Source organism: Oreochromis aureus, linkage group 10 (genome assembly GCF_013358895.1).
Source record: "Oreochromis aureus strain Israel breed Guangdong linkage group 10, ZZ_aureus, whole genome shotgun sequence".
Taxonomy (NCBI): Eukaryota; Metazoa; Chordata; class Actinopteri; order Cichliformes; family Cichlidae; genus Oreochromis; species Oreochromis aureus.
This window is the reverse complement of record NC_052951.1, coordinates 35,051,299-35,073,085: the sequence shown is the minus strand read 5'-3', so window position 1 is coordinate 35,073,085 and position 21,787 is coordinate 35,051,299. Positions and strand designations below refer to the sequence as shown.

The window sequence follows — 21,787 nt, the reverse complement described above, 5'->3', positions numbered from 1 at the left end:
CAGGATTTTAACAAAGACGACACACTAACATCAGTCTCAGAGCTCGAGAAACTCTGTGTCTATTCAATGACACAGACCCCACCCCCCTCGCAGCATCCGTGAGAAACACGAGTGAAATGTCCCTTTAAATAGCTCCTAAAATGAGGAGAGGAGGCTCTGAGTGAATGAAGGTCACGTCAGATTAAAAATACCCGAAAATTTCATCAGCGCTCCAGCTCTGCTTATTTCTCTGCTACAGCAGCTTAGCATGAGTTCATGCTCAGCACTGCTGTGACTGCAGCACAGCCTCCAACCTTTAAAGTTAGAGCTGTAAGTGTGAGTGGGTGAAGCAGACCTGCTGTGGGTGAAGCAGACCTGCTGTGGTCTCCGTGAGGACTCACTGATCGTGTTGGACGCTCGTATGGATCCTGCTGCTGTTTAACAGTTAGCACACACGACTCCATCGTTCATTAAAGCAGGATTACACAAACTGATTACCTGCTCTGTGCATGCACACACATTTATTACACGTTTATTACACGTATATCTGCTGTTATCTCATGTGTCTGTTATAATTCTTCTTATTTGGCCTTAGAGGTCATCAGATGGGGCCGTATCCCAGCATCCTCCTCTTGTCCTCCTTCCTGGCAGCTCCATCTTCATCCTCCACCCTCCCTCCTCTGCACATGCTCAGACCGTCTGATGGACTCCTGACCATCTTCAGCTCAGCCTTCTGTGCTTTTGTTGCAGTTCTGCTTTAACTGAAATAAATTATTTATATTTCATTTTTAGGACAATTTCTGTGATGATACATGAAAGCATCCTTAAAACTACATACATGTTTGTATGTGCATGCATGAGCATGCATTAGGATGTATGTGCACAAGCATGTTTTTCACATGGAATACTTCGGGACAAAGCTTTAGTCGTTTGAGGTCTTTAAAAATCAAAGCAAAACGATCTGAAGTCAGATCACAGCTACATTATAAAGAATAACTGCGGTTATTAAAGTGCTGCAGGAAACAGAGCGTCTGTGAGCTGCTGTGTGAACAGCTGGATGAACAGCTGGACCCTCCTGAAGCTGCGTTTGCTTTAGATTCAAAGATCTGCGGCTAAAGTAAACGTGCTCGGCTCGTGTTACCGCCGCTCTGAAACCAAAGTGAAATAAAAGGAGTCAGAAACTGTGGACGGCGCTCAGCTGAGTGAAGCTGGCTCATAAAACAGGAACGTCTGTTAAAATAAGACGCGTGTTCTCGTGCTTTAACCCTGTAAGCTTCCACTGTTTGTTGAGATTTCACCTCTAAAAATATCCGAGCCCGCTAACAGCTCCACGGCTGCTGGCCCAGACAAACAGCCCTGGATCTGCGGCTCAGCCAGCGGGAGGAGCCTCCATCCTCGGCCCGAGGACGCGACGCTGAAGCTTTGCAGCTGGTCTGAGCAGTGAGGTCAGGAGCTGTGTGATGGAGCTGGAGGGCGGCGTGGAGGAAAGCATCACGCTCGGGCACAGCGTGGACTCTGAGGGCTGACGAGGTGAACGCCGCTTCCTCCCAGAGTTCAGGGGGCTGGGGATGAAGCCACCCAATCACAAGCAGTTTGGAGAAATGAGATGTGCTTAGGTGTCAGGAGGTGAAAGAGGGCGGAGCTAAAACAGCTGGTTTCAGACGAGGAGCTGAGCAGCAGCGCCGGACAAACAACGATACTGAAAGCTCTGAGCTGATGATAAACTGATCTTCACAGAGAGGAAAACTGCCTCTAATGGTGCTGACATCACACGTCCAGGAGGAGGAGGGGCGGGGGAGGCAGGGGGAGGGGGGGGTGGAGGATTAGAGACTCAGAAACTCATTTCAGTGTTGGTGTTTGAGGATGTTTGAGCTGCTGCAGCTTAAACCTCACTGTGTTTATGTGGTTTAAGGTTTCACGTTATTTCCTGGATCCGAAACTCTGAAGATCATCATCATCATCATCAGCTAGGGAGGAAGACCCTCCAGCTCAGCTCAGCCAAAACCAGCAAAGAAAAACCACAGCCTCATCTTCATCTTCCCCGAGTCTGATTTTCTCTGACTGTCAGCCTTACAGAGTCATGTGACCCAGGTTTACAGAGTCATGTGACCCAGGTTTACAGAGTCATGTGACCCAGGTTTACAGAGTCATGTGACCCAGGTTTTACTGTTTATCATATGAAACAATAACTGACGAATAATCTCAGTAAACGAACATAATCAGATTTTTATTTTTGTTAATTTACCATAAATTAAACATGAATTAATAAAATGATTTAAAGGCCGTTGGCTTTAAATCAAACACGTGGCTCCTGTGTTTAAAATATGAATACATAAAAAGTGTGTTTTCCCACACCTGAACTTCCATACCTGACATATTTGTTTTGTTCTTTATTTATTTATGTAATTATTGACTTGTTTGTTTGACCAGCTGCTCGTCCGTACATAAGTTGTTTATTTATTTATATAATAAAAGCTCAGCTGTGGTTCTGACTGTATGAACTCCATCACCAGCATGTTAAACTGGGCCTCCATACTGGGGACAGTAAACAGGTTTTTTCTCTGTGGTAATAAAACATGGCTCCTCAGGCTCCTCCCGTGACCTTTGACCCTGAGAGTTTATTTGGCTGCTTTGCCGCTCGTACATTAGCGAAGCACACAGTAAACACATGAGCTCGCAGGAGCTTCAAACGCTCATTTGTTGTTGCAGAGAAATGAAACACCCACGATGCACTGGGGCAGGAGGCGGGGGCAGAGGGTTCCCCACATGACCCGAATGTGCCGCGCGTCAGGACGTTTGTGACCTCACCGAGTCCGTCCTCAGACGCCACGGCGTGCTGAAACACAGTGAAACAGGGCGAGGGTGTGAAACGTGTGGTCTGGGGACCAGAAGATGATCATGTGACTGGAACAAGCTAGTCACATGACCCTTACAGGAAGTAATAAAACAATTAAACCTCCAGTTTCAGAAGCTTCACGTGTGAAGGGTGGGTTCAAATCTGGGCTCTGTGGCTGGCGTCCTCTGGATGATGGTTTCATCTGTTTTCTGGGCTCAGATGAACTTCCATAAACAAACTGTTTGTTCCAAAAATGCTTCGTTTGCATTTTTCTGGATCAGATTTCTCCTCTTTTCTTTTTTTGAAGCAGCTCCACAGACTCGTCCCAGAGGACATGATGACCATCAGTGCAGCTCTGTGCAGTTTGCTTCATGTCTGCAGGAAGCTTCAGTCAGCTGTTATCATCTCTGCAGCCAATCACAGCGCCGCGGCGCCACAGTGAGGACTCTTGTTTCAGCTCAGGAGGTTTCCTGACTCCGCCCACTGAGGATTGCTGTTATTGATTTTATCTGACCAATGACGACAGAGTGTGTTTGTGTATGTTTGTGTGTGTGTGTGTGTGTGTGTGTGTGTGTGTGTGTGTGTGTGTGTGTGTGTGTGTGTGTGTGTGTGTGTGTGTGTGTGTGTGTGTGTGTGTGTGTGTGTGTGTGTGTGTGTGTCTGTGTGTGTCTGTGTGTGTGTCTGTGTGTGTGTGTGTGTATGTGTCTGTGTGTGTCTGTGTGTCTGTGTGTGTGTGATGCAGCTGTGTGGCTGCTTGTAAATATAAGAATGTAGAAATTACAGATATAAAAAAACTGATTTTTGTTTGTGATGAAAAATAAATCAGAGAAAACAAAAATAAAATAAAATCTGTGTTTTTCTTTCCTGGCATAAACAAACTTCTGTACATCCGTCAGTCTGTGAACATGTCTTTAGACATAAAATCTCATCGCGAACATGAAACTGTTCAGGCGGCGCCGTCTCTCACATCCAATCACAGAGCAGTGTTTCCACTGACTGAGTGAGGGCGCGTTCTCCTCGCCGTGGCGGTTTTTGGGAGTCTGAAGGATGAAGTTTGACTTCAGCAGGAAGATCATGGCGGCTGGAGCTCCGATCGATCATCATCATCTCAGTCACTAAAATAAACAAAACCTGTTTTTAAGACTTTTTGTGTCATCAGACATAAAACTGGAGAAACTGGACGTCCTGTTTTTCTGTTTTCAATGAGAGTGTCTGATGAATACAGCCCATCATAGTCACAGTCACATGTTTGTTCCCTGCCTGTTTAAAGCCTTTATACACAGCAGGTTCTCCAAAATAAATAACTGCTGTTTCTGAACCAATCAGAGCTCAGCCTGAGGCCCTCAAACAGGAAACTGCTGCCGAGTGTTTCCTGTTAGGAGCTCTGTCACTTTATTTTTCAAATTGCTCATTTTCGTCTGCTTTTCATATTTAACCAGCACGCTTTATAACAATTAGCATAGCATTAGCATAGCATTAGCATAACGCAGTATTTTTAGGTCATTTAATTTATTTTACTCTGGCGTTTCACTCGAGTGTGATTAGTTCATTCTTTAGGTTTATTTCGTGAGACGTCTTCACTCAGACTGTCTGGACACGCTTCCTCTCAGAGGCAGCGAGCGCTTCATCCGAGCAGGTTCAAAGAGACGCTCTGAGGTCATCAGCGCTCTCTCTCCCAGGTGTGATGTTCACATCTGTCAGACTTTTAGAAATAAGTTCAAGAACAGATTAAAGTGTGTGACAGCCGCCACTGAGTCGTGCTGCGTTGTGTTTTCAGCCTGTCTTCATCGTTCAGATCAGGAAGCTTCAGCTGGTCTCACAGCGTCACCACAGCAGACCATGTGTGTCTGCGGTCATGTGATCGTCTGAACAGCGGTAATTCCCCAGGAGCTCTGATCTATGTGGAAATGACATCATCACCCCACCTGAATGATGGTCGATGTGAAACTCGGGCTCCCTGCTTTAATGCAGCTGTGTGGATGTCTCTCCAGGTGAATCCTGTGACCTTTGACCTCCTGCTGACTCAGCCTGTTCTCAGACGTCCATCTGTCTCGGAGCTGCTCTGAGAGTAAAGCATGTGAACGTTAGCATGTCAGCGCCACGCCCCCCGTCCACGCCGTGACCCCGAGTTATTAACTGCCCCGGCTAAAAATGGCAGCGCATCCCTTTAAGTTTCACATTCCTGAGATTACAGCGAGAACCGTCAGCAGCTGCAGACGACCGCGCACTCACTCCTGATGCAGTCAGGGTCAGAGGCATGCTGGGTAACGGCGTGATCACCTCTGCCTGAGCGCAAACACAGGTTAGCACAGGGTTAAACGCTGAGCTGCACAGCAGTCAGGCCTCTAGATGGAAGACTCCTTCCTCCTCCTCCTCCTCCTCCCTCTGCTCTATCCATCAGCTGAAACTCGCACCAGCTGTACAAGCGGACGCCGCTCACCGCCATAACTCAGCTCCAGCTGGAGCGGAGGAGGACAAATCGCTCCCGAGAGGAACCCTGACCAACGCTCTGAGTTTACTCGCAGAGCTGAGTCAGCCGACTTAACCTGATGGGACCCTGACCTTCACATCACAGGTGACATCACAGGTGACATCACTGGTGACATCAGCAGAGACCTGGAGTGCTGCTGCAGGTTAAATCAAACAGGAAGCAGGAAGTTTGGTTTGACAGGACAAACAGCCGATTAGATCACCTGTGCATGAAGGTGACACGCCCCAGCCCCCGGCACAGGCAGCTGTGTTTCACGCATTGTCATGACAACAGTGTGATACCACCACCATGAACATGAGCTCGTCACTGTCACCACAGGAGGAAACCAGCCCTGTCCTTCGTGTCCACACAGGAAGTGATTCACTCATCGCACACTGTGTTGACATTTTGTTGCCTCGGCAACCCTCCAATGCATCAGAGGCGTGTTTCCCTTATTGGCGGTCGCTTCAGTTGTTCACCACAAACTGAGCTCAGTGCACGTCATTAACTTTCTGCGGCCGCTGGTCGTTGTTGTCACTTCCTGTTTGGACACCTTCCTGTTTGGAAGTTCTTTAGTCGCGTTTCCTCTCGATAAAAACATAAATAATCATTCCTATAATTGACAAATATTCATATTTTATCAAAATAACAACTGTGGTGTTTTTACCCATGATGCATTTCATCTGTCCTAACTGTCACCGTGACTGTAAAAGGAAGGAGTGTGATCTGTGGTGACATCACAGCGTCCATCACTTATATACAGTCTGTGTTTCCCGCTGTGAGTCCTGCAGAGTCTCGGAGCAGCGGTTTGATGATGACATGAACACAGACGGTAATTATGTTGTTCCAGACGCTCCGATTGAAATTCTGCTCATGCAAACAGCAGCAAAACAACCATTACACTGATCAGCAGCAGGAACATGAAGTCTGAGATTTAAACCCATCAGCCCTGTGTCTGTCTGAGAGGAGCCAACAGGCTGAACAGGCCTGCAAACATCGTCCCTCCTGTCACACACAGTGTTACTACAAACAGTAACATCAGCAGGGCACAGCTTTACTCACAGTAACACACACAAGCAGCTTGATCACAGCTGTTATTATAGTGTTATAATAATTATACAGCGGCTATCGTATGCTAATCAAAGCTCAATGACACCTTGTTAAAGTGAAAGTCGTTAGCAACATATAACACAGCTAATCCAACCTTTAGAAAATAGACGCCATTCCTTATTCGATATGAAACGATGACTGAGCCCATAAACTCATCGTTAACATGCTCACAGATCTCTGACAGCTTCCTGTCAGAGATCTGGATGGATGGATGGATGGATGGAGGGATGGATGGATGGATGGATGGAGGGATGGATGGATGGATGGGTGGAGGGATGGATGGGTGGATGGAGGGATGAATGGATGGATGGATGGGTGGAGGGATGGATGGATGGATGGATGGAGGGATGGATGGATGGGTGGAGGATGGAGGGATGGATGGATGGAGTGATGGGTGTATGTGAGAGTTTTGTTCTGAGTTTTGTTCCTCTCAAAGTTGAGCAGACTGTCGTTACATAACCGGGTGATTCAGCAGAGAAACAGAGAACAGATTTAGTGAGGAAGATGAAGATGGTGGTGGTGAGCAGCAGGTGGAGTTCAGATGAAGAGGCAGAGGGTGAGCATGGTGATGATGAAGATGAGGTGCAGCTGGAGTCTGACAGCAGACGATAAATCTTTCTTTTTTCTCTTGATTCTTTGCAGACACAGATTTCTGCCTTTCTGTCTGTGAGGACCATCATGGCATTCCCAGCATTCCCAGCATTCCCAGACCCAAACCTGCAGCTGGGTCTTACAGAAGCCCTGAGCCATCAAACAGGTGGCTGAGGGTTTATCTCACAGTCAGGACCCAATGAAGCGTCATCACTGTCCACTCTGTGTCCTCACAACGTCGGACAGTGTACCAGGTCCTCACAAAGACAGTCATGCGAGCGCACACACACTCTGTGTTTATGGCCTCTGCAGACTATTTTTAATCCCTGCTGAGACGTTTGAGAACTTTACAGCGACGTGCCCTCCTTATCACTGCTCTGTAAATCATCTCAAACCGCTCCTTCTTAAAAACAAGCCCCGCCCCCGCTGCCTTTAAACGTGACATCACTGAATTATCCCCTGTTCTTTAAAAAATGAGCCCACAGTTTGTTCAGCGTGTTGTCAGAGACGCTTAGCGCCTCCTGTTGGTTGTGAGCAACGGGGGGGGGGTGCTGCATGGTTATGAGCCGCCCTGCAGGCTGACAGCTGAGACCTCCGTCATTGGCTCTCGACGTATGGCTGACAGCCAATAAACATGCACTTTGTCACTCGTCACAATTAGTTTGAAAACACCAAAAAACATCATCTTGAGGGTTTAAAACAGGTCACGTAGTAACTACGCCCATGTCTTACACCACCCGTGGTCCTCCGTCTGCTTCCATGAAAGTCTGGGAACTGAATGAAAAACTGATGTCAGGAATGTCAGCAGTGTTGAAATGAGGTTATATTGTTTAAGGTAAAGAAAATCAAAAAGCCGGCCGTGCCGACAGAGTCCGACTGTGAACGTCGCACCAGGACTGGGATGAACGCTGGGAAGTGGAAGGAAGTGAGCCTCAGACAGAAACTTGTGTTTGTTGTTCTTCAAACTTGCATCGAATCAAAGCTGTGAGCGTTCGGGCCGACTGTGGTTTCAGGAATGAGTGGAGGTCTCTGAGGACCCCGCTGCCTGTCTGCACGTCTCAGCAGTTTGTCCTTCAAAGGAAAGTGAATGCAGAGAATGAAACAGCGTCTCTGTGGGTTTCACTTGGTCTCCAGCCAGAAACAAAGTGCTGACCAGCAAACCCAGAGACGGAGAGCGGCGGCGGCGGTGGGCTCCGACCTCAGAGGAGCTCTGATTGGAAACAACTGTGAGCTCCGTCCTCAGAGTGACGTCGATGTTTCTCAGCCAAACTCTGATGTTAACAAGCTCCGTCTGACAGACGGGCTCAGTTTGTTTATTGGCCACGACACGCTTTAACTCGGCTGTGATTGGATGGAAACACACAGATTAACAAGGGACCTGTGGAACATCACGATGTTGCCAGGCAACAACGACACACTCAGACATCCAATCAATCGATGCGTTTGATATGAGCGCCGGGGCCTGACCCATCAGAGGGAGGTGGACCAGGAAGAGCAGGTAGACCGCCGTGACCTGTGTGAGTCCTCACAGGTGCCGACACACCTGAACACCACCCGAGTCTCAGGCAGCCATTGATGGAGGTCACCTGTAGTGTTGGTCAAGTTACTTGAAAGAAGTAATCAGTAACTAATTACTTATTTTCAAAAGAAATTAGTTATTTAGTTATTTAGTTACTTAGTTACTTTTTAAAACACGATTTACAACCTGAACAGGTAACAAAGCGATAGATCTTTCAGCCCAATTCTACTTTTTCTGCATAATCCATCATATAAATGTAGTCAAATGAAAAAGTCTCTTTGTAAAAACAGTTTAATTAGTTTTAATCTTTTAACTTTATGCATCAAGCGAAAGTTAAACTATATGCAACATTCTCTGACTGGACAGGTGGAGGTTTGCCCTGGTGCAGGTGCCGCAGCCGTCAGTGGGAGGATCCGCGAGTTTCTCTGTGACTGTCACATTCCCGTGGTAGCACACTCGGTCCTTGCTCGGAGGTTTAGGGGGTTTTCGCTGTAAAAACAAGTTTTCTTCCCACGCAGAAGGACGCTACTGTTTTTGTCACTTTTTATGGAATCAAACTCAAAGTAATGTGATTACTTCCACGCTTTAAACGCTGCACGCTCATACTCTCTCCGCACTCGATATATTATCCATTGTTGATCTGCACACAGCTGTTGCCACAAACGTCGCACTCGCTTACATCACTGTCATGAGACATTGTCGCAAACGATATCACGGTTTAGTAATGCAGTAACGCAGCATACTCACGGGAAAGTAACAGTAATCTAATTACCTCTTTTTTTGCAATAGTAATCTCTTACTTTACTCGTTACTTGAAAAAAGTAATCGGATTACATCTCTGGTCACCTGTAAGGGACAAGGCCACATGTGGTATCTGAAGCCCCGCCCATGGGTCATGGTGCGCGGTCCAGGTGTCTCTCACCGAGCTGAGGTCCACCTCCTCCTCAGTGATGACATCACCCCGAGTCCAGACACAGGAAGTGCTGAGGGTGAAAATCTAACACAACATTGATGTAAAGGATCAAATATTTACATTTGTTTTATATATTTGGTTTTTGTTATCGACTAAAAAATGATTCTTATTTTGGGGGCGTGGCCTGTGGACCGCTCAGAGTCAGCTGATCCTGACACGTCTGTGTGCAGATGAATCCTCACGGCTCTGTGAGGTTAAACTGCAGAGCTTTTATTGTGGCAGCGTTGGAGGAAGCTTCCTGTTGCTCTGCATGTTTCACATTCTCTCAGTTATTTATCATTTTCCTACTTCAGATGTTTTCTCACATCTCGTATCCACTGTTCCTCTGCTCTGCTGCTGCTTCACCTGAGCAGGTGAGCGCAGACACGCCTCCACCCTGTGACCCGCCCTGATGTGAAACGTTCATCTCTGAGACGTCTTCGGAAAAAAGGGAAATTTTAACCACGTGTCAGTTTTTCCACATTATAAGGAAACAGCGCTGTGATGAAACCACAGCACATCCTCCACTGTAAGAAGTGAAGAACTTTTTTTACTGTGTGAAAAAAGAGAAAATCGTTTGTGTTACTGATGTGATTTAAACACTAAGAATCAGGTTCTGTGGGTTCACTCTCCATCGGCAAGGACCGCAAACTGCAGCTAAAGGTCCACGCCCACAACCAGTGTGTGTGTGTACCTGTTTAGACGTCTTTGTGGGGACCAAAAATTGTAGGTTTAATATACTCGTGAGGACCAACAGCCCGTCCCCATGAGTATGAAGACATGTTTGAGACTCATAATGTGGTTTTAGTGTCGGGGTTACTGCTGGGTCACGGTTAGGAAGCATTATGTCAATAAGATGTTCAGAACTCGTCAGCGGGCATACATTTATGTTTCATTTTAAATGAATTTGCTTTCAGAAACACAAAAACAATTAAGGAGGAAGTGAGACGTTTACAGGGAAGTTAAAGTTTGTGAGGATGGGGGGTATCCGCTGAGGTCAGAGGTCACAGACTGAGTCTGTGGATCATTCACAGTGACAGCAGAAACACTTTCTTTCTCCTCGTCTCACCTGCTCACAGTGATCTCCGTCTCATTTATTTATGTAGTTTTTGCTCATTTGTATAAAAATCAGTCCTGATTTAAGACCATGTGTAAAATGTCAAAAAATCCTGTTTTGCATGTTTGGATTTTAACAAGTTTCCAACTCGAGCTGCAACATGAAACAAGAAGAAACGAGAGTGAGACAGAGCAACGCTTAAACTGAAGCAGGCTGTTTTACAGCTGATCAGACGTTTAGGACCACACCTCCAAATAAACCCGTAAACCAAAACAGAAATCAAAGCTCCAAACATGAACTCAGTAACGAGGAGCTCCACGTTATTGTTGACCACTGCGTTGCAGCATGCTCGATGCGAGCGTTTCCATGAGGTGATGGGAACATTTCTCCAAATGGTGAAGAGGGCTGTCGTCCATTTCTGTAAACTTCCCTCACCATCCGTCCCCGAACGTTCTCAGTTGGATTTAGATCAGGGGAGCACGCAGGATGGTCCAACAGAGTGATGCTGTTCTCCTGGAAGACGTCGTAGCGTTGTCCTGTTGATAAACCCAGTGGTTACCACACAGACGAGGGCTCTCAGTCAGGAGGGATGCTCTCTGCAACATCTGGACACAGCCAGCAGCTGCAGCAGCACCCCTGCACCTCCTGATGTTCCACTGAAGGAAAAACCACCCCCTCCACTGTGGAGTGTAGAAAACACGCTCAAACAGGGAGCATCATGACAGTGTGACCACCTGACAGGAAAGGACAACGAAGCCACAGATGTGGCCTTTAAAGGCATCAGCTGTAAAACCGCTTATTTTTATTGAACCCGTCCAGCATTACTGTCTGTGTGTTTGCAGTACTCCTACTCTGTAGCAGGACATCTTCATCCTTCAGCGTGTGTGTGTGTGTGTGCGTGGGTTTGAATCGTGTTGCAGTCTTATCGCCCCCACCCGAAACACTCAAACCGCCCAACTCTCAAATGTTCCTGCAGGAAGTCTGTGGGTGAAGAGCGAAAAATAGAGACTCACCTTCTACATCCTGAAGCTGTTACCTCTTACAGCAGGCCTCTGATGTGTGTGTGTGTGTGTGTGTGTGTGTGTGTGTGTGTGTGTGTGTGTGTGTGTGTGTGTGTGTGTGTGTGTGTGAGTGAGCATGTTTTCATATCTCTGTGGGGACCAGCAGTTTGACACTCAAACTGTGTTTTTAGTGTCGGGGTTACAGTCAGGTTCAGGGTCATGTCAGCTGTGACACGTGAACACGCCCGAGCGCCCGCAGAGAGCAGCTGTCAGAGGTGACTCCATGTTAGCAGCGCTCCACATCAGGGGCGGGACGAGGCTCATTATGGCAGCGCCGCCCTTTAGCTCTTAGCTCAGGAACATCCTGACTGGCTCTCTGGTCCCTGTAGCAGTGTGAGTGGGCGGGGCCTCCCCGTGCATGGTCACAGTGCAAACACGTGCATGCATCAACGACCTCATTAACGGGGGACGTTTGAGGTTTTACTGAAGTTCTGCTTCTGCCTCCTTCATCTTCTGTGCAGACGTTCACATCTTCATCCTCACGTCCAAACGATGCAGGAAGTGGAGTCGCGATCATCCCGTCAAAATAAAACTTTTATGAAAGAAGGCGGATGCTGCTCACGTCAGGGGACCACAAACAAACCCGCTGGGACAATCTGCAGCTCTAACCCCGGGAACGATCCGGCTCCACGTGAGGATGGAGAACGCCGAGCTCCACCTCCTGGTCCAGGAATACCAGGGCGAGGGCGGGAGAGCGTGGCTGCTCGCAGTGGAGGTGGATGTTTGTTCCCACATCCATCCATTTATAGTCTGCCTGGGCGAGGACTGCACCGTCCTGCATCACAGAGCGCACACCATCGCCTCCGAGAGAAGAGAACAACCGGACAGGTGGAGTAATGCAGCCTGTCCTCATCAGGGGTTATCAGTCTTACAGACAGAGCAGAAAGGGTCAGAGCCAGCTCACAGCTACCACAGACGTCACTGTTCAGAGTGTTTCTTTCATTTGCACTATGGGAGCAGAGTGTAATCAGAGTATTCGGTGGGGTCGTGTTCACTGATTATGTGCTAACGGGGGTGAGGGTCCAGATCCATCCGACATAATGAGTGCGGCTGCACACTCTTCACACCTGCTGCCATAGAAACGCCTGACACAGACGCCCTGCTCACATTAGCACACGGCGTCGACGCCGATGCTAATCTCATGCTCATTAAGCTGAGAGCCTGCCTCTGAACGCCGGCTCGTTGACGGGTCAGAGGCAGCTTTAACCTGAACACATGCGCAGCATTCGACTCTCAGTTTCCTTCATTTGGGATAAAAATTCAGGAAAATTGAGTTTAATTGAGGTTTTAAAGCTGATCAGCAGGAAGCTCAGTGTTTCAGGCACATTCATTCATCACAGTTTCATTCACTGTCTCTGCTTCCTGGTCTGGTCTTTGTGGTCGATGCTGGTTTCCTGCTCAAGGGTTCAGGCTGTGGTCGGGTTGTGGGTTTGAATCCCTCTCGGGTCGTGACCTTTGACACGATTCATATCAGATTAACTCTCTCACGCGTCACTTTTTGAGGTTAAAGAGTTCATTTGTTGTGCAAAGTGTTTGATTGGAGCTTTTTTAATGACATCACGTCCCAGTGCGTCTTCTTCTTTGGTGTTTAATAGCAGCAGCTGCAGAATCAGCAGGTCGGATGGAGACGGACGTGTCGTCTCCTCGTCTCAGATACTGAAAGAAACAAACATGCTGCTTCCATCATCGTCGCAGTCATGGCAACCACCAATAAAGTGACATCAGCGGGTAACGAGGTCGACCTGATTTCCCGCCGCCTCCGCCGGGTTAACGAGGCTCTGACCTCCCTCTCCTCCTCAGCAGGGGGCGTGTTGTTGTTGTTAACGTCTCGGCAGCATGAATTAAATCTGAGCTGCGGCTGAGCGCGAGAGGCGAGCCTCCACCTGCTGCGTAACACGGAGATGACTGCGGGCAGAGGAGGCGGGAGGCCGGGCGGGAGCGCATCGTCAATAAATCCTGCAGAGTTTGGAGTTCAGTGAACGTAACATCTGTGTTCATGAGCTCACACACGACCCTCACCCAGCACCTGTTTCTTGTCACCACGGTTACTGCGCTTACAGGACAGTGAGGTCACAGCGCGCTGCTTTAGTGTTTGCTCCTGTTTGGCTCTGCAGAGCAAAAACACAGCAGAGCTCCACTTTTCATCCCTGCTGCAGGGCGAGAGGCGGAGCACACCTGGACACATGAAGAAAACAGTAACAGGGAACTGTGAGAATTGAACCGTGAGAATTGAACCTGTGGTCACATGACTGCATGTGCAGCTACTTTACCCACTGAGCCACTGAAGACTTCAGTCCAGTCTGAACCTGAGCTAACAGCATTGTGAACCACAGAGAGCTGCACAGCTGCACGTCACCTCAGAGGCTCTGATTGGTCCTCATATGAGCACCAAACATGGACTCCTCCTCCACAGGTGACGCAGCCTTCATGCTCAGTTTGTGTGCTGATGCTTGTTTTCCTGATCACACCTGTGTGCAGGTGTGCAGTGAAGGACCTGAGTCTGTTTTCTGCGTCAGGCTTCATCCTGCTGAGCACTCGTCAGCGCTGAAGATGGTCCACGAGGGAACAACACTACATCACGCCTGGAGCGTCAGCATCACAGCGTGGGTTCGACTCCCACTGCAGGTATGCAACAACTCAAACCAACAAACTCCAACCTAAAAACCTTCAAACTAATAAACAAAACAAAATAAAAACTTAAACATCAACTGAACTAAAACAAACTCTAAAGCTCGCTGCGTCTCACTTGCGTTCGCTTCGTGGATTTGCGTTGTCATCGATTTGTGACTTCCTTCGCCTGGGACACACGAGACTGAAGGTAAGACAAGGTGTGCGGGCGAGCTAGCTTGGACAAAGCTAGCTAGCTCGAGAGCTTCTTCTTACTTTGCTTAATGCCAACATGTTAGCTGTTAGCGCATTAGCTTTCTAATGAATAGCTAAGCTAGCTGGGGAGCTTTGTTGTAAATCTGAGTCCATAACTCATCAGTTTATCAAAGATCTCCAGCATCACTGACTGAGCCTCCGCCGTCTCACAGGTGGACCTGCTGCTAACACTGAGCCTAAAGACCATTTAAAACTGGTTCTTTGCTCAAGAGCACAGAAAAGACAACCAAGTGTGGCTGCCATGAAGCAAAATGTAAAGGAATAAGTACAGGACATTACACCTGATGATGCTGCTCAGGTCTAAACATTTAAAAAGAGCAGTTCCACCTTAAAAATAATTCACTGTTATTGATAGATTGATTATTGATCAACAGCAGCAGAAATAAACTGACAGGAAAAATCTTTAAACTCTAAACAGAATGTGAAACCAGGCCAGCAGAGTTACAGCTCACTGCAACCTCAATTCACAATATTTTACTGATATTGGCAACATAATGGAAAAAGCTGCTGATGCTGTCAAAGCTTTAATAATGATTCTGCAAATATTGGACCAAATCTGACATTCCTGAGTCACTGCCATCAGCAGAGAAATGTTCCTCACAGCAGTGGGAGAAGAAACCATTGAGACTGTAAACATGTAAATATAAAACATCCACAGACTGTAAAGAAGGAATCTCAGAGCCACTGACATACATCTGCAACTTACTGTTTCAGATCAGCAAAGTAACAAACACAGTGAGAAAATGTGCTGCTGTATAACACTGGGGATAGACACACCTCACAAGCTACATGACTCTGACAGACGGTGTAAAGATGAGCATCACTGTCATTACCTCAATCAGACGACAGGAATGTTTTTGTTCTGGGGGAATCTAAAGGATTCTGGATATGACAGGTGCAGAGGTTTGAGGCAAAACTGACAAATGTTCATCTATCATCAATCTTTATATTACAAAAAAGGGCCATGAGGATAATCCCTAAAGCTGGTTACAGAGATCACACAAATCCACTGTTCTTAAAATCAAAACTACAAAAACTGACAGATCTGTTTCATTTTCTCACTGCAGGAACAGACAGAGTGAAGCTCAGGGAGGAGGGAGGGCTGTGGTCGGGTGGATCGACCACTATCTTCACAGTAGGGGTGTGTGTGTGTGTGTGTGTGTGTGTGTGTGTGTGTGTGTGTGTGTGTGTGTGCAAGTATGTTTATATGAGTATACATATCTGTAAGTTGTCTAAAATAAAAAATAAATAAATACATTTCTGATGGCCGTAACAGGAAGAAAAAGTGTCGACTACTACTTACTGTTAGTTACTGTTAGTTATTGTTAGTTACCGTTGGTTAGGAAACAGGGGGATGGGATTAAATAAGCTGACGCTTCTTCCTGCTGAGTTATTTGTGATTATTGTTTGACTTTGTTTGTTTGTCTCTTTTTCCTCTGTTGTTGTTCAGAATAAAGATACAAAAAACAAAACTGACATTTGTTTGATGAAAGGTGAAAGGTCATTGTCAGGTGAGCTTTAACCTGCTGACCATGCCGTCTGTAGTATTGCCGTGAGCAGGCGAGCCTCCCTGATGCTCTGACGTGGAGACGTCGGGTGGAGCGACGTGGAGCTCTGATGGTGCGACGGCTCATCTCAAACATGTTTGCTGACCTCCGGCCTGTTTTGTGCCGGCGAGCCGACTCTATGAATAACTGAGTGGAAAGAGGAAGTCAGAGCGACGACTGAGTCATCTGACTGCTCATCCGTCTGTCTGTCACCAGCAGGAACAACACCGCCATGCTGCCGCCGCTGCACGCCGTCTGCGTCCTCTCAGGTGAGTGTAACCTGTAGCTCAGGGTCGCTCAGAGCTCCTTGGGGCTGTGGATGTTTGTCTGAGACTGTTGGACCTGGATCCTCACAGAAAAGTCAGAGACTGGAATTAAAGCAGCCGAGGAGAAAATCTGTCAGGATGAAACTTTTCATGTGTCCAATGCGACACGGACGCTTCTTGAAAGCAGTGAGTTTACAGACGGAGGCCACGGCAGTCATTTAAGGAGGACCTGGTGCTGTCAGGACTTTTGTTGTTTGGAAAACTTGAAGTGTTAAACTTTTACCAGGAGAAACTCCACACTGTGAGAAAGATGAGACCCACAGACAGAGCGCTGAACGGACCAAAGACACCGCACACCTGCAGGTCGTCAGTGGACAACGCTTTAATCAGTTCAGTCCAACTTTATTTATACAGCACCAAATCACAACAGTCGCCTCAAGGTGCTTTATATTGTAAGGTAGACCCTACAATAATACATACAGAGAAACCCCAACAATCATATGACTCCCTATGAGCAAGCACTTTGGCGACAGTGGGAAGGAAAAACTCCCTTTTAACAGGAAGAAACCTCCGACAGAACCAGGCTCAGGGAGGGGCGGGGCCATCTGCTGCGACCGGTTGGGGTGACAGAGCCAATGAAACCATTGATGATTTGGAGTGATCCCAAAGCTGTCCTCGGATTGGTCAAATCAAACCTCTAAGTTTGTTATAGAAAAAAAAATCCTCCTGGATGTAAAGGGGCGTGGCTTCGCTGTCTGTGTTAAGCTCAAGTCAAGTCAAGTTGGCTTTATTGTCACTTCAACCATATACAGGTAAATATACAGTTAAAACGAAACAACGTTCCTCCAGAACCAAGGTGCTACATGCAACGTAAATTTACAGCATAAATTAACAGAAAACACTAAACTAGCTAACTAAGAGGCCTAGTTAGCTGGCTAGCAGAGACAAGACAGACTGACCTAACATAAATTACAACATAAATTAACAAAAACAAATTATCTAACTATCTAAGGAAAAATCCAGTAATAATATAATATTGTGCAAAAGAGCATTTACAGGTTGCTGTGTGCGATAGTTTGGTGGTGTAGGTCAGTGTGTTTGCGCTTGTGTTGATTAGTCAGACCGACTGAGCTTAAATGTGTTCATGCTAACATCTCCTGCAAGTATGAAGTTATGAGTGATCAAAGTCAGGTTTCTCAGATCGACACGTTTGCATGTTTCTCCACAGCAGCCTCACGTTACCGTCAGCAGCCAGGAAACAGATTTCTGTCTCTGGGCTCAAAATGAGTGAAGCAGACAAATTAGACCACAAAGCTTTGAAAGGTCACGACCCCGCCTCCTCCGGTCGCTGTGAGGGCTTCGTATCTGCAGATGATCCTTTTTCTGTGTTTGCTTTAAAACGACTCCGTGATCATTACCTGACAGGAGAACGTGACGCACCTGTCTGAAAGCGGCCTCTGCTCGCGCTCTCGTTTCTCTCGCTTTGCCGCTGCGTGCTCTGAATATTCATGAATAAGAGTTCAAAATAAACACGACTCACATTCTTTCTTCCTGCTGTTCGTTTTTAAACCGTTTCTGATTTTTGGGGCTGACTTTCAGTGTTTGCAGCTCGTCTGGAAGCCTCGGCGCTCAGCGGCGAGCCGTACTTCTCTGACATCGTGTCTGCTGGAGCAGCAGCTTCAGTCAGACTGGTGATGATGGTTTCCAGTATCGGCTGTCCGCTCTGACATCATCAGGTGTTACTCTTTAACTCACTCCTGTGTTTGTCTTCCTGTCAGCGCTGACCTGTGTGTCAGCGGTTACCATGGAGACAGTGGTGGGCCACGTCGGGAGGAAGGTGATGCTGCCGTGTCGCACAGGGGCGGTCAAACAGGGCGGAGTGGAGGTGTGCTGGGGGCGGGGCAAACCTTCACTGTTCACCTGCCACAATGCTGTGATCAACAGCGCTGCAGCCGGCATCACCTACAGGAAGTCACACAGGTGAGCGCAGGTGTGCGTCCCATCAGAGCAGACTGTAGCTTCCTGTCAGCACGTGGAGTAAAGCCAGCCTTCGTCCCTCCTGTGCAGGTACTCTGTGTCTGCCTCCTCCTCCTCTCTGTCCATCTTCCACTCCCGGCCGTCAGACTCGGGTTTCTACCACTGCAGAGTTCAGGTGCCTGGACTCTTCAACGACCAGACCTTCACCGTCCACCTCATCATCCTCAGCAGCCGTACGTCCACACACGCCTGTTCAGAGCGCCGAAAACGAAATGAAAACCTCAAAGTCTTTGTTTGTCTGTCGCCTGCAGCTCGCTCTGTGGCCGTGACAGAAAACTCTGAGCTCTCAGACGGGGACCTGAATGCACCGCACACCGCTGCAGGTACTGGCTTCTCTTTCTCACTGCATGTCTTTACACTCATAGAAGAGTCGCCCCCTGCTGGTCATTAATAATAATAATAATAATACATTTTATTTGAAAGCGCCTTTCAGCACTCACGGACACTGTACACAGTAGAATAAAAAAAGAAACATAAAAGCAAACAGTTTACACAATCATAAAAGCACAAGACATAAAACAAATTTAACATAGCAGAGTGGAGAGATTATGTGGGATAAACTATTTTGAATAAGTGACTTTTGAGTTGGGACTTAAAGAGAGAGAAGGAAGAGATATTTCTTAAATCAGGAGGAAGGGAATTCCAGTCGAGCAGCTGAAAGCCCTGCTGCCCATGGTGGCAGGACGGGGGAGGGGACAGAGAGAGAAAGAGAAGAAGAAGATCTGAGACATCGAGATGGGATGGTGATCTGAACCAGATCAGAGAGATATGGAGGAGAGAGGTGATGAGCAGCCTTACATGTGTACAAGAGTAAGAATGCAGGTTTGTCACACATCGTCTTTTCTTTGTGGTTTTTATTTGAGTAAACTCAGCGTGCAGGTGAGGTACGCCCATCCTTTAGATTAGAAATGATATTTTCGTGTTGGTTTGGAGCTTCAGGAAGCTGCTCGCTGATGCTTCATGCTGTCAGTACAGGAAGCTGTTTGTGTGACGCGGCGTTACCCTGCACCTGCTACTAACGTGAGGTCACAGCCGTGACCCTGTGAGCTTCACACAAACACGTCATCATGTTCAGCATCTTTAAATCTGAACACAAAGTCCGGTCGAGTCAGACGTAAACAATCATCATCTGTTGGTCAGGTCACATCGCCCAGGAGGCAGGAAGTGATGTCACAGGAGACGACACCACACAGCCAGTGGTGGCTCTGGTTCAGGTACAAACACTTCCTGTTTATGTGTTGATGTGTCTCTTTGTTTGTTTTTATTCGTGTTTGTTTGTTTGTTGACAGTCAGCTGAGCGGCAGGTAAACGTTCTGCAGGCGTTTGTTGGAAACACAGTGAGAGCTTCCTCCCTCATCTTCATCCCAGCTCTACTGCTAACCGCAGCTTACAGTCAGTGCACACACACACACACACACACACACACACACACACACACACATTTAAAAACAGTTTTTTGTGTTTTTCTTTTTTCGTTTTTGTCGAACCTGTGAAACAGCGCCACTGTCCTATATCTTCACATGTTGTGGTTGAAAGCGGTACTGCAGCTGTGGTCACAATAAACCTGCACTGTGGAGGAGTGGTAAACAGCGCCACCCAAATATATGCAGTCGTTTAGTGGTCACAGCTGGTACTGCACAGTATGAGTATCCACGCCTGTCACGCGGGAGACCGGGGTTCGATTCCCCGACGGGGAGGCGTGATGTTCTTCACCTCCATTATTGACACTTGTAGAATAAAACTGCTGATTTATCGAGACATGAGCATAGACACTTCTGTCTTCATGTCTCGGCTGACCGCAGGTTTCCAACATTATAAACACTCTATCTGCATAACGACTGAGGCTAACACTGGGTCCGCTCGGGCTCATCGTTGATAATTTATACACTGTTATACCTGTTCAGCCAATCACGTTCATTCAAGGCCTGAAAGCTGATAACCACCGCCCTGACCCCTGACCCCGTTATCTCTGACTGAGGTTTAGGTTTTGGGAGAAAGCCTGGATCTGTGACAGGAAGTGTGTTTATGTTCCTGCAGGAGTCTGGAGGTCCAAACAGGAAGCAAAGAGGAGGCCAGACCAATCAGAGGAGGAGGAGGAGAGCAGCGCCGTGTGAGACCGACCTGATTATGAAAGTGTTTGAATTCCCATCTGGAGCGTCTCGGAAAGCCTCAGTCCAACGTTCTCTGCACAAGAAGCAAAATAAATCTGCTGCACTCACCTCAGGAGTGATGTCACTCCTGGGTTCTGACATCAGAGGTGTCACACGCCACAACACGACATTAATCCAGGTGGACGCTCTTGTCCCTGAGTGACACGTGTCCTCTGTGAGCTGTGACAGGGCCGACGTTTGTTAATAAACTCCATCGTCAGACTGTGTTTAATGTGTTTAATAAAGTTTTCATGTAAACAGTGAAGCACTCACTCAGTGTAACTCAGGTAACTGACTCCACCTGTCTGACATCATCAACCACGTACCTTCAGTCAGTTTTTAGCCTCATGCTCGGTCTGCGCTCCAGCAGGTCGTCTCTACACGTCTGCATTCCTAAATGCTGTGAGCTGGCCTGTGATTGGCTGATTAAATATTTGGACTAATGGTGTACCCAATAAAGTGGCTGCTCTGCCTGTTTCCTTGTTCGTGTGCTTCCCACAGTTTGCAGAACTTTGTAAGGAAGCTGCTGATAACAGTAAAAACGTTGGCTCAGGTCTCACAACAACCACGCTGAGCTGCCACTTTATTAGGTACACCTGTCCCACATCAGCAGCAGCTCACAGCAACATGTGGAGCTCAGAGCGACCATCAGGACAAAGATGGCTGAACAGGTTTGTTGACGTCACGCAGGCTGCTGTGCTGGGATTTTCAGCTCCAGGGTTTACTGGGAATGGTCCAACATGAGGAAATCTCCAGTAAGCAGCAGCTCTCTGTGAGAGGAGAATGTCACAGCTGTGACTCCAATACCAGAGTGTGCAGGAGAGCCTCCTGAAAGCACAGCACGCATTGTCAGCATCAGCAGGACAGCTGCAGGTCAGTCGGAGGGGGTGGAGTGACATGTTTGAGGTGTCTGCCCCACACTCTGATCTCATATTATTTGAGGCTCTTAGCAGCACAGCTCTCAGCCTCGTGGCCGTGCAGCCTGCAGACACCTGTTCACGTCAGGCACGTGGTACAGAAAACCTTGAGACACCTGTTAGTTTTACAGGTTTTATTGTTTTTAATCACTTCCGTTATTTTTCTTATGAGGTTGCATGTTTGCTTTTTTGTTTTTGTTTGTTTGGTTTCTTAATAAGTGAAAAGACTTCTAAACTGTCGAAATGTTCCCTCCTGCTGTTATCAGCTGTAGTACTGCTGTCAGACAGCAGAGGGCAGGCTGCCATGGCAGTTATGTCATGGTCGCTTTCAGGTTGTGGATAAAAGCAGTACTGCAGGATTAGGAAAAGAATCACTCCTCGTTAGTATAGTGGTGAGTATCCCCACCTGTCA

The 21,787-nt window shown here is 47.4% G+C and overlaps 1 protein-coding gene across 3 annotated transcripts; it reads left to right on the top strand.

The window, feature by feature from the left end:
- The first annotated feature begins 14,036 nt into the window (after positions 1 to 14,036).
- Positions 14,037 to 20,723, top strand: LOC116320791 (hepatitis A virus cellular receptor 2 homolog). 3 transcript variants are annotated; one of them, XM_039618095.1, is made up of 7 exons: positions 14,037 to 14,200; positions 18,050 to 18,251; positions 18,339 to 18,481; positions 18,560 to 18,631; positions 19,449 to 19,522; positions 19,598 to 19,700; positions 20,346 to 20,723. In XM_039618095.1, exons 2-7 carry the CDS (start codon positions 18,076 to 18,078, stop codon positions 20,420 to 20,422), a joined length of 645 nt encoding a protein of 214 aa, XP_039474029.1. In that variant the 5' UTR covers positions 14,037 to 14,200; positions 18,050 to 18,075; the 3' UTR covers positions 20,423 to 20,723. The 3 variants fall into 3 exon arrangements, with proteins under 3 accessions (XP_039474029.1, XP_031596368.1, XP_039474030.1); XM_031740508.2 differs by lacking the exon at positions 14,037 to 14,200 and adding an exon at positions 16,180 to 16,274; XM_039618096.1 differs by lacking the exon at positions 14,037 to 14,200 and adding an exon at positions 16,951 to 17,083.
- The last annotated feature ends 1,064 nt before the right edge of the window (positions 20,724 to 21,787 follow it).

Excerpts from the sequence above, each read along its gene's own strand:
- LOC116320791 (XM_031740508.2), top strand. The coding sequence starts at position 16,238 with ATGCTGCCGCCGCTGCACGCCGTCTGCGTCCTCTCAG. Across the intron at positions 18,482-18,559 it reads CCTCATCATCCTCAGCAGCC|CTCGCTCTGTGGCCGTGACA; the intron begins GTACGTCCACAC and ends TGTCGCCTGCAG. Across the intron at positions 19,523-19,597 it reads CAGTGGTGGCTCTGGTTCAG|TCAGCTGAGCGGCAGGTAAA; the intron begins GTACAAACACTT and ends GTTTGTTGACAG.